The sequence below is a fragment of the Varanus komodoensis genome, unplaced genomic scaffold (assembly GCF_004798865.1).
Source record: "Varanus komodoensis strain SLA01 unplaced genomic scaffold, ASM479886v1 scaffold3, whole genome shotgun sequence".
NCBI classification, from domain to species: Eukaryota; Metazoa; Chordata; class Lepidosauria; order Squamata; family Varanidae; genus Varanus; species Varanus komodoensis.
The window spans coordinates 50,488,848-50,501,608 of record NW_025335761.1 but is presented as its reverse complement, the minus strand read 5'-3'; the positions used below and the strand labels follow the sequence as shown (position 1 = coordinate 50,501,608).

The window sequence follows — 12,761 nt, the reverse complement described above, 5'->3', positions numbered from 1 at the left end:
ACCTGTGAGCCAATGGCGTCCCGCGGTCCTTACGGGGACATGGGCGGGGCCGAGCTTCAGGCGGACCGGGGCAAGCGCTGAGTGCCCCAGCGCGGAGTGAGTGGGGTGTCTGTACGCGAGGGGCGGCGGGGCTGTGGTTGGCTTCGCGGCCGCCGCCGCTGCCTCTCCCCCCTCGCCCTTCACATCCCGGGCAGCCGTCCGGTGAGAGGATTTTGAGCCCCGTGTTGTCGTCGCTCAAAGGTAATGGGGAGGCCTGTTCTGTTCCCCTAACGCGCACTTATGCATATCGTCTCCGAGGGGGGCCTGTTCTCGCCCTGGCGCCTTCCCTCGCCCCCGTGTTGGGGGCCCCGCGTAGTCGTCGCCTGCGCTCGTCGCAGGGAGCGGGCGACGCACGTCGTCGAGGAGGAGGTCGCCTCGTCACTCTTTCCTTCTCGCTTCACGATCACGCCCACGCAACGCCGTGTTAGTTAACCCGGAACAACCACTGCCCTCTCCTTTTGGGTGTCATCGCTGACGGCGTTTAGCCCCGTAGGCATCCGCTCTAGAATAGTAGGTGGAGGGGCCTGGCCTGACTTTTCCTGCTACTCGCGCAGTTCGATCCTGTGCTCTTAAATATATTCAGACACGCGTAGGATTGTGTCTGTATATATAGGATATATATAGGATATTCAGACATTCTTACGCTGCGGGATGAGCCCATCAGATTCGACCAGAGCCCCATGCATGTTTATTTTCGAGCTGGCCCGTAATAGGTCAGCGAGACTCGCATTCAAATAAATTTGCATGAGGTAGCAGCCCCAGGTGCCTTAATCTCCACTCTTCATTTCTCAGTGCCTTAGCTACATGTTGTATTCCTGCCTGATGGCTTCCCTTTCCTGCGCCCCCGTTTTATGTGTCTTGCTGTCCATCTCATTTATTTCTTAGTTTCCAGCCCCTCTTCCTTTGCTAAAATTATAGTCACAATTTTTTGGCTTCCTTTCCATTGCTGCCTATGACAGCCTGCCCTTCATCTCACTGTCTTTTGGCATGTGGTTTCCAAATATTTCCTGCAGTTGGTTATAACATAGCCTAGCTGCCACACTGTCATCTTGAAGTGAGGAATGTAGTTTCAGGGAGTATCATCTTTTGAATCCACTCTTGATGTAATCCCTGCCAGTCTTACTGACCCTTTTATGTATATGATTCTCATAATTCTTTCTCTAGAACTTTCCTTTTATTTCAGTCCTATTACTACCTTTAATTAACATGTAGTTCCTGTGTATGTGTTCATTACTCTCCTCATGGTAGCGTTCATCAGTTCTTGACATTAGTGCTAACTTTGTTTTTCTCACAGATACTATGTTACTTATGTATTTACTCATAATAGCTATATATTACTAATGCAGCAGAGTTTCAGTCTAGAATAAAATACTGGTAATAATTTTGGTTTTTAATAATACACAATATGCACATGTTCACCAGGACCTGTCACAAGTGACTCATTTCCCCTTTCTCATAAATCTCTGTCCTGTTTGTGCAGGTGATGCCCTTATTCCTGCCTCTTCATCATAGCTGGGTGAAGCTACCATTTTCCAACTCAGTAATCTTCTAGATTTGGCTTCAGCTTCGTCTGGTTCTATAAGGGGCTACTTGTGTGCTCTATATAAATCTCCAAAGCCATTTTAGATCTTGTTTGCCGAACATGTTTACAGTTCCTCTTTCCAGCTTTCACCTGCTCATAACCAAACATTTCTCAGGGAGTGATTGCATTTGTTTGCATCTTGGATCTTTCATTCTCATTACATTACCAAATTTTCTTTTGAGTAAATTGTGATTTATTCAGTCACATATTCATTTTTAATGGCTTTATTGCTGTACTATATTTATTCACCCACACATTTAATGTACAGTGTCTTATTTATTAGCAGAGTCATGGTTGCTATCGAATGGTATATAGATAATGGTGTGATACTATTTGCTTTGCTTGGGTTTCTTTGCATATTTTCTTCTGTTAGTTTTTTCAGTAGTTATGCATTTATCACCATAGTCTTCATTTGTCAACTTTTGTGATAGATATTTTCCATTTCTTGAAATCTTACTTGCCTCACTATATTTCAGTTGAACACCACGTGTACCTCTCCATTACACACACCAGCAAAGAAGAGTAATAAGAACCAGAGAAAAATGAGATAAAATTGTTAGCTTCCGCAATCCTTTGGGGTTCATTTTCTTTTATTAAAATGGCTGGCTGATTTAAGCTATCTGTTCTTGATTTACTAATCTTATTACTACTTCTGTGTGTACCTGTGCAATGATATGCCCTTCTCTTTGCTTATGACAGACAAGTGTGTTAGTGAGTTGATACTGTTGAAGGGTTTTCAATTAGATTACCTCTAGAGAATATTTACATAACAAAGGTTTTGTTTTCAGAACATGATCAAAACTAATATATATTGTAGTATTTGAGAACCTTCATATGACAAAGTAGGAAAAGGCTGGTGTGCAGTGGACTTGTGCTGTATGGAGAAGTGGAGACAGTTTTTGATAGATGCTACAGAATGATATTCTCTTTCCTTTAACTGATAAAAATCCAGTAGGTATATTGTTGTACTGGTATACAATAATTTTAGTTCACTTTCCATCAGAATATCTATTGACTGTAATTGTTATACTTTACTGGAGAAAACGCTAATGTTAACCTTAATGCCTGAGTTATAATGCTTTATGTTGTAATTAAAGTAAGAAAAATAACAAAAGTTAAGTTGCAGTATGGAATTAATGAGAGAAAAGTCCATTGCTTGGGTATTGAAGTAGGCCTCTCTGCAGAAGTCTGCTGAAATCTAACATATCTATTACTTTACAGGTGTCATTCAGAGGTTCCTGACTACAACACCCATAATCCCTGATCGTTGGGGGCATGGTGGCAGGGGTAGATGGGAACTGTAGTACAAAACACATGGAGGGCAGTATATTGCCTACCATTGATTTAAGAAAGGAACTATTTTGATTCACAAGTAAAACTGTGATGCACAATTCATTTATGATGACTAACACAAGTAGAATTCACTTTTATAATATAGAATTTCTAGTTCAGCCAGTCACTTTGAGAAAGGAAGTTGAAAGGACAGCTTCTTTATCAGTTATATCAGCCTTAGTTCTAATCTGGAGACATTGCAAAGCATACTAACTTCTGCTTGTGGGCTGAATTCCTGTAATAGTTCAACAACAGTAGCACCTTAAGCAATTGCAAAAATAATAAAGTATAAAATATAATTAAATTACATTTAGGTTTTGCAGCAATTAGCCCCAAGAAATAAAATTGAAGTCTCTCTGTTCAGAAGACATACACCTCTAATTGTCAGATGCTGGGGACAAATGGGATGGCTTCCTTCATGACATTCTTGCTGCCTTTTCTGATTAAGTACAATGGAGTGCTGGGCTAGAAAGGCCTCTGGTCCAGTTATGCAGCCCACTTTTTGTTTTTAAAAGCTCACAGGATAATTCTTTTAAAATTCCCTTTAAGTGTTAAAAGCTGCTTTTTTCTTTCTAAAATTATTCATTTGAATCTTGTGCTTAATAAATAATTAACTTTAAACTAGTTTGGACTTTGAAAGAAGGTAGAAATAAGTTGAAGAGTTCAAGATTTAATTGACTGTATTGTGAGGGCTTAGAATAACTACAGATATTGTCTGTTTTAATTTTTGATGTTGTCTTACTTCATCCATGCTAATAGTAGAATTTTAGGGATCAATCCTGTGTATGTTTAGAAAGAAAAAGGTTCTGCCAACTCCTGATGTTCCCAATTTAGCATGCCTGGTTGATGAATGCTGAGAGTTGTCAGACTTTTTTCTGTCTAAATATGCATAGATTTGTACCCTTAGACTATTTTTCTAGAAGTTGAAAAGGTGAATACGTGTCCAGATCTTACCATAACTGGTAGACTATGGCATGTTTTCTTATATATGATATTAAGGACAAGAACAGACAATGATGAGATGAGTGGCAATGTGTACTTGAAGCAATTGCATATTCTTCCCTTGTTCATCCTGCTTCTTGTATTCTATAAAACACTGTGCACACCACTGGCAGTATATAAATTATATACATTATATGTATATAAATTATATACATTATATGAGAGGTACACAATTCTAAGGCCCATATATATGGTACTTGTCTCACCAGAGTTCCACTCTAGAATGGTTGGCTCCAACTTTACTTAGCGTTATAGTGATTTAAAAATATAACTCCTGCTGTACTTTCTTTCTTTTGCCTGGATCTTGGTGTTATATACAGGCAGCTCTGTTTTAAGTTTTCAAGCTGTGGCCTTGGGTACAGTGATGAAAAGCATGTGCCTATTAATTCTGCTCCTACTTTGGCAATGAATTAGTGTTGCTAGCCTTAAGACTAATAATACAGTTTCAACAAAAAAGTCAGATCTCTTATTGTTTTGTTGGTTCATTTGACAGTGAGGACTTTCTGTTCTGCATACATGCTTTTTATGTCTTTCATTGAAGCTCTAGATGTTAACCAGGGTAATTTCGCTTGGGCCCTTGAGCTTTTCATCCCTCCTATATTTAGAAGTCCCTTTCCCTTAAGTTAGTTACACTGGGGTTAGGTTTTAAAGAGTGGCCTGGATCAAAATAAATTATTTCTTTTTAATTTAAAAAAGTTTTATTTAAAGTTTAAACTAGAGGTGAGGAGGTCAGTTCTGTTAGTAATATGGTTCCTATTGCATAGTAAACAGTTAAGATTCTAGCAAATCTTGTATAGATTTATAGCCACTCCTTAAATAGTTTTTGCTTTTTGAATTCATTGGGATTACACAAAGAGTTAAAAATTGAATTATCAAAATTAAGTACTCAAGATATTTTGGCATAAACCTGTAATCTAGTGTAACTAACATCTCTTTCTAGATTGTAAGCCCCTTAGGATATGGGCCTGTCTTTTCACTGTTTGTAGAGCACCATATATGTGGATAGTACTATATATATCATGTTGTATGTGTGGTATTACCATACTTTAGATTTCAAAATTTCTGTTTAATGTCTTAAAATGAGAGGTCTGATAAAAATAATTATTTTTAGACGTGGCTCCACTATGCTGATTATTTTGCTTTTCTTTGGGATACTTACAACTTGCACCACTGTTTTGGGTTGTGCAGCATTTGCTGGAGCATTTTATTAATGGCATGTTTTCAGAATGTGTCTAATCTTACTATCATACTTCTGTGATGGCTTGATTGATAAGATTGAAAAATCTTATTGTATAAGACTTACACTAATTAACTTATTCTTTGTTTAGACAATCATTTAATGCAATGTGAGTGCATTTTGAAGGAAAATACTGAATGAACATTTCTTTGTTTTATAAAACCAATGCTTGAGAAGGAAGAGAATGTATTAGTATCTCATCAAAGAAATATTTCTGGTGGAACAGTTTAAAATTGAACACAAAATCTTGACCAGCTTGAGTTAGAGTGGAGATTGGCTTAAAGTCTTGTTGTAGCTTTTCTTACATGCTTATTTGTGCCAAGGTAGTTGGATCCTCTATATTTGGAGATGCACTTTGGTGCATGTACCCAAGCATATTAGTGAGTGTTGACAGCTTCTTTTTTAGAGAAGATCTCTGTGCATAAATCTGTACAGAGATCTATGTTTTGATACTCTAACACAAACAAGCAGAATAAAAGATTTTAAGCACTGGTTGTTTGTACAGGTAAACACTACTTATCCTAGTTCAGTATATTGACCCTGGTTACATGCAAGTAAATCCCACTGAAATCAGTGGGTCTTCTGAGTTCACAAAGAGATAAACTGCTTTATGTTGATAGATTGTAAGCCAAGTATTTTATTGCCACTGGATAGTTCTGTGCTGCCAATGAACATCTGTCTTAGTGAAAATCAAATCCCATTAGTTCAGTATTTTAACTGAACTAAATTTATGTATATATGTATTTTGACAACTTGCATGGAAGGCTACCAGTGCTTTTCTTGTAATATATATGGATGATGTATACTTCAATTATGAGATTTTGAAAAAAAAAATTCTATAGTATGCCAGGTTTTTTCTTAAGCCTTCTGAATATTTGAACACCTTCACCTTTCCTCTCCGTTTTCCCACAAGACAGACAATATGTTTGTAACTGTGGTAAGAGAGAATATGAAATCTTCCTGCTGCCCAAAAGTTAATATAATAACAGAAAACCTTGCTTGTTTTACTGCTGTTCTCTTAAAGCTGAAAGATGGGGAAGAAAAGCCGAGTGAAAACTCAGAAGTCAGGTACTGGAGCTACAGCAGTCGTCTCTCCGAAAGAGATGTTGAATCTAATTAGTGAACTGTTGCAGAGTAAGTATATAATCCTTAAATTCAAGGGAAGGGGATAAGAATGTAAATAAAGTAGCATGGAAACAGTACACAGAGTTAATTTCAGCTCAGTATTTAACTTTGAAAATGAAAGCTTTCATTACTAAAAGCCACCCAAATAATTTTGATTGGGCAGTAAACAGATAAGTGCCCAAGTCTGTCCAAGGTTTAACCCTGAGTTCTGAATATAGTGGAAGTTCATGATTTCTTTACATTTCAATTTTTAGTGCTGAGCCTCAAGTTTTTTTATAGCATATATACTGCCCAATAACAAATATTCTCTGTTGAAATTAAACATAGTAGTGCTCTTGATGTTCAGAAGGAGGAGAGCTAAATGCAGTGAACCAAACATTATTTTGTTTTATTCTTTCAGAATGCAGCAGTCCAACTCCAGGTCCTGGAAAGGAATGGGAAGAATATCAGCAGATCCGAGCTCTTGTTGAGAGAATTCGTAAAAAACAGAAAGGTAAAGAAACATAAGGGATTTCTAATTGCTTGTGATCAGAAGTAAATTTGAAACATCTGTTGCTTTTTTAAAACCCTTCTTCCAAATTCAAGTATAGCCTGACAGTCAAAAATATTACATGTTCTAATATTCTGAAATGGGTTATTTTCTTGTTACTGTGCAGAAGTTTTCAAAATAGACAAATCTTGTTGTAGGGTTGGGTGGAGTGCCTTGATACCACTTGAAGGTACCACTTGAATTATTTTAAATATTCATGCCTGAATGTTGAACTTGTAGGTACTATACATATTTTGTTTATTCATGCCTCAGCATTGAAGTTTCAGTTACCACTTCAAGTATTTTGAATATTCAGTTGCTAAATATGGGGTTGGTTTCAACTGTTATTTATTACAGCTGTTATCCAGATTTAGATGCATGCAGCTGTGGTGCTGGAAATGGATTTATCCCCACAGCAGCCTCTCCAGCCTTTTAAAAATGCTACAGTGAGGGTCAGGTGACCCTGCTGAATGAAAATAGGGTTGGGCACATTCCATGAGTGGAGCCTTCCTTCCATGGAAGGAAAGCTCCTGGATTCAACCTTTAATCTGTATTGTGTTTCCTCCTTGAAAACCTAGAATAGCTGATATTCAGCATTCCCTAACAATAGTATCGTATCATCAGGTGTTTAATGGTTCAATATTTTGGTATGCTCACCAAATGCACATTGTCTGCGAAAATTATTGATCTGGTTTTGTCAATTTCCCTGCTTTGATCGTATGTACCAGGACATTAGCCAGGCAAGGCATCAACTTCACAATGTCAGAGTTTTGCATTTATGCAATATCAAACTACCAACATCCTCCCCCCAAATTACTTCTGGTACAAAAGAATGCAGTGGTGAACCGTTGAGAGCTGCTTCAGTGTGCCTCTTGGGCACTTTGAAGAAGCTGTCACTTTGGGGATCTGGAAAAGTGGTCTTTGAAAAGTAAATGGAAGGTAGAAGGAGGGATTGCAGTGATCATAAAAGGGTTTGTCATGTATTGGGAAGAAGCAAGAAGACTGAGTTTTCCCATGCAGGTCCTCTGATACCTTTGGGAGGACTAAGGTGGAAGGAAGAAGGGAAAATGAAGCCATAAATCCTATCATTGGTCACGTGCATGAACAACCCACATACTACGTAGTTTATTTGTAGTGTGGGTTGCTACATTATGCAAAAGATCCTTTCAGCATTTGAATTGATACAGAGCTTTATGTATGCTCACCATACATAAAATTATGTGTTACTGGCACCTTTATGTACACTTTATAACCAATGGCTAATATTTACCTATATTTTCCCAATATTTCTGTATTGTCATTTCATGTTTTACTTTGGTCTGGTCTCTGACTGTAATCAGAATGATGTTATTCTTAGACTAGCACTGTTTCATGATATTTGCTTGCAATAGGGAACACAACTCCCTGTTTCTAAAGGTAATCCTTCCTTGTGTTTAGCTTTTCTTTTTTCTCTCTCTGTTATTTGTGATACCACAATTAAAAATTCTAAGCAGAATATATTTTGAATATAGGGAATTCCAATGATCACACTGTGAAAAGTAATGTTTTTTCATTTTATTTAATGAAAAATATTCTGGCTTAAATTTACTGCTGAAGAGTTTCAGATGCATATTCAGTTTTTAAAAGAGAAACGGGAAAACAGAATTGCTGCTTTGGAGATGCACTTTCTTCCTAGTTAAATTAAAAAAAAGATTTCCTCAGTATAAAAGAAAGCATTGCAATGTAATATTGTAAGTAAGTAAATAAAATAATACACAACATTAAAAATTTAACCTTTTTATACTTATTAAAATTCAGTAATTTACAGTAGAGCGTTATCTGTCACTTTACCTCTTGTTCTGATGTAATTTGTCACTTTCACCATTTCCTTTGTTGGCAAGTAAAGCCTCCTTACAGGAAAAATAATTTTGTATCATCCCTACTCCCTAAAAAAAGGAAAATTAATCATCATGTTACATTGATTAGTAGTGGATGCTTCACTTCCCCAGAACTCAGGAGCTTGGAAGTTTCTTGCTAATACTTTTGCCTGGTGAGGTTATCTTTTATTCTGAGAATTCTTGATTCTGGTTAACTAAAATTGCATTATCATTGTCCACACTTTAAAGCTATTATACATAGATAAAAGTTCTTTATATACCAGTTAACAATAGTTCATCATATATTTCTGTCTGCTATTAAATATACACGTAGGTTTATCTGTTGTATTTGATGGGAAAAGAGAAGATTATTTCAGTGATCTAATCAAATGGGCCAGAGACAATGGTGCCTCCACAGAAGGTTTTGAAGTGGATAACTTTGGAGAAGAGGGTTTTGGTTTGAGAGCCACAAGAGAAATAAAAGTGAGTATAACATAATTTCTCAAGGCCACCTAACTAAACCCATGCCTTATGCACAAAATTGGAAAATGAAATTGGTAACAGAGTTGCCATACAGACATGTACCTGGGATTATTGACTAGTTGTTGCTTTGTCCAAATCGCATCTGTTGTCAGAAAAAAGATCTTCCATCCTCAAAAACTGGTATCATTGTAAGAAGTCACCGTATTAATTATATCAAGGGAGGAAAAATAGTGGCTAGATTTCATTTAGCCATTCTCCTCCAATTAGTCTGTACTTCTGTCAGTGCCAGTCTTTCTTATTTGTTCCATTCATAGTTCATTTTCCTATTCAGGTGTTCCAGGTGGTATGCATAGGGCCCCCCTGTTAGTTTCCAATTCAGCCACAGATTTATTTAGTTTCAGCAAATTACTGTATCATGGTCTCTTCAAACCGCAATCGAGGTTTCTTGGATTGCATATGTTTACCTGGTCTTCAAAAAGGCCTTCACCAAACACTCTTGAGTAGATTTATCTTTCCATGGAATAAAATGTCATTATCAGTAATGGTAAAACGTAACTGTAACAGTAAAACAGAGAACAGTGAGCAGAAACAAATGGTAAATTTTCCCAATGGAAGAAAGTAAACAGGGGAGGTCCTACAGGGATCTGTATTGGGACCAGTACTTTAAAGGACTTAGTCAAGTGGCCAAATTCACTAGCGACACCAAGCTATTTTAGGGTGGTTAGATTTTATTATAATAATATAATATTTCCCCCTCCGCCCATCTTTTCCCTCTTGCATGGAGCCTATGGTGGCTTATGAGGTCCTCTTCCTTTGAATTTTATCCTCTCAGGAATCCTTTGAGGTAGATTACTGAGTCAGTGATTGACCCAATGTCAAAAGTCAGCTTTGTTTGCTGAGTGGTGACTTAAATCAAAACTGATTGAGTCTCAGTCCAACAGATCTCTAAATCACACTGGGCACAACAAAATGGGATTTCAAAGAGCCCCAAAGAGATCTCTCCAAACTTGGAGCTAAGGCATCAAAATGATAAATGGGGTTCAGCAGGAATAAGGTTAAGTGATATACTTCGTGGAAAAACACTCAGCTTCACATCTATGCTGATGGTCTGAGCTACTGTCAGCTGACCAGGAACAAGAGCTTTGGTTTGTAGTATGCAGCTCAATGAAAATGTTGATCCAGTCCGCAGTTCCTGTGAAAAAGGCAAATTCTATGTTAGGCATAATTAGAAAAAAATCAAACTGCCAGGGTCATACAGATCTATTTTATAACCGTGTTTGGGATACTGTGTATGATTCTGGTAATGCACTGTAAAAATGTTGTAGAGTTGGAAAAAAATGTAGAATAGGGCAATTCAAATCTTCAAGGAGCTGGAGCAACTAAAGTTGCAACATATGGGAATGCTTAGTTTAGAAAAATGCTGAGTAAGGGGAAATAGGAAGGTGTACAAAATTATGCATTCTGTGGAGAAAGAACATGAGGAGACATTTTCCTTTCTTTCTCTCTGTTAATACTAGACTTGAGGTTATTCCATGAAGCTGCTTGGTGATAGATTCGGGACAGATTGCAAGACATACTTCTTTACCCAGTGCATGGTTAAACAGTGGAATTCTATTCCACAAGATAAAGTGATGAGCACAAATATGGATGACTTTAAAGGGAAATTAGCCTAATTCATAAAGGACAAGGCTGTCAATGGCTATTAGTCCTGATGGTTACGTGCTTCCTTCAGCATCAGAGGCAGTAAGGTTATATATACCTGTTGCTGGGGAACATGAGCAGGAGGGTACTATTCCACTCATGTACTGCTTATGAGTTTTTCATGCATATCTGGTTGGCAATGTGTAGACACAGCGGGGGTCTAGATGGATCTTGGGCTAATCCAGCATAACTGTCCTTATTTTCTTGAGAAAGAATTGCAAACTACTAAAGAGCTGTGTTGCATTTTAAAATACGTGATCATTGAGCAGCTGCTAGGTGGAATTGGGTGTCATCGTTTGAATATGTGTAATAATCTTCTAATGTTGGCATTAGTCCTCAAGGGCAAAAGAGAGAAAGATGGCCATGCCATGACTGAGTTTTGCATAGGCATACAGCAGTCCTTGGCTAGCTGTTTTTATGGCTTAGACACTTCTTGATTGGGAAGTTCACTAAAAGCAATTGCCACTCATCCTAGTGTCATTTCAAAGGCCTTATATATGACGTGCATACTGTTGTCTGTAGAATTACAAATGCTTTCTGTTTACCAGTAAAATTGTGAATTTTTCTGTTGCCTTTATAGGCTGAAGAACTTTTTCTCTGGGTTCCCAGAAAATTGCTGATGACGGTTGAGTCTGCTAAAAATTCAGTCTTGGGTAAGATAATATTTTGAGTGTATTAGAAATACGCCTATCTCATATTGATGGAATTATGTCCCAGTGGTACAATGCTGTAAATTGCGAAATAGAATTGGCTAGTGCAAAGGTGGTCAGAAGGTTTACTGGGATCTGTTGGTTGATTTCTGGCTGAACTGAACTGTAGGAGTCCCAGACTTCTAATTTTTTAACAGTAGTTCCAAGGAAAATGTGGTGCTGGAATGAAGAAACCAGGGATAGAAAAGTCTGAGAGCTTAGTTCTGGTAATGAAAACAAAATTCCTAGGCAGTAGCCAGTGCTGCTCCTCTGCTTATGCCCCTAGTGTAGCACTAGTATATGTGGCCTCCAGCACAACATGAATAGTAAGTACTGGTGGAACAAGTTTTCCAGTTCTGGTTGATGTATCTTGGGGATCTACTTAAAAGAAAACTAGATCCTACAAACCTGAACTTTGGCCACCTCTGCATTAGTGCATTTAAATCTATGATTGAATCATAGAAAATTGGGAACAAGCTGGTATCCTACATATCTTTTCATTTCTTGACCTCTGCTGGTAGAAGGTACTTACTTCCTGCTAATACCATTGATAGCAATCAGTCTAATTTTTTCATTAATGTCACATTAATCTGAGGGAAGTCAGCATGCTGGATTGTAGCCAACCTGTGGTGAAATTCATGAAACACATTTTGTAAAGATTTTGGACAGTGATGTCTAGATTTTGTTTAAAAGTTACAGAAATGTGTATAAGAGGACATAAACATTTTATGCCTATTACTGGAAGAAAGACACTTTGTTGATATTTCTTTTTTTAAATAATGATTTAATAAGCACTTAGGATTTCTTCTTTGTAGAGACTAAGATTTTCCTAATGATTTACTGCTTTAGGATCTTTGTATTCTCAAGACCGAATTCTCCAAGCGATGGGAAACATCACGCTAGCATTCCACCTTCTTTGTGAACGATGCAACCCTAGTTCTTTCTGGCTGCCTTACATCCAAACTCTCCCAAGTGAATACAATACCCCTCTTTACTTTGAAGAAGAAGAAGTTCAGTATCTTCAGTCAACTCAGGCCATACATGATGTTTTCAGCCAATATAAAAACACTGTTCGACAGTATGCGTATTTCTACAAAGTTATCCAGGTAAGAGTTTAGAACAGAAGCTTCAGTAAATGTGGCTTATAAAAAGATAAAAGATTAAACATTACATTACATCTTTTTAT

General features: G+C 37.5%; 1 protein-coding gene across 2 annotated transcripts in view; it reads left to right on the top strand.

Moving 5' to 3' along the window:
- The first annotated feature begins 81 nt into the window (after positions 1 to 81).
- The window catches only part of SETD3 (SET domain containing 3, actin histidine methyltransferase), a 53,994-nt gene continuing 41,314 nt past the window's right edge, over positions 82 to 12,761 (top strand). For both annotated transcript variants that reach the window (XM_044435859.1, XM_044435860.1), the window contains exons 1-6: positions 82 to 240; positions 6,217 to 6,326; positions 6,718 to 6,810; positions 9,037 to 9,185; positions 11,467 to 11,539; positions 12,425 to 12,681. In XM_044435859.1, coding sequence (XP_044291794.1) covers positions 6,224 to 6,326; positions 6,718 to 6,810; positions 9,037 to 9,185; positions 11,467 to 11,539; positions 12,425 to 12,681 — 675 coding nt within the window. In that variant the 5' untranslated portion in view covers positions 82 to 240; positions 6,217 to 6,223. The remainder of the gene's footprint in view (positions 241 to 6,216; positions 6,327 to 6,717; positions 6,811 to 9,036; positions 9,186 to 11,466; positions 11,540 to 12,424; positions 12,682 to 12,761) is intronic.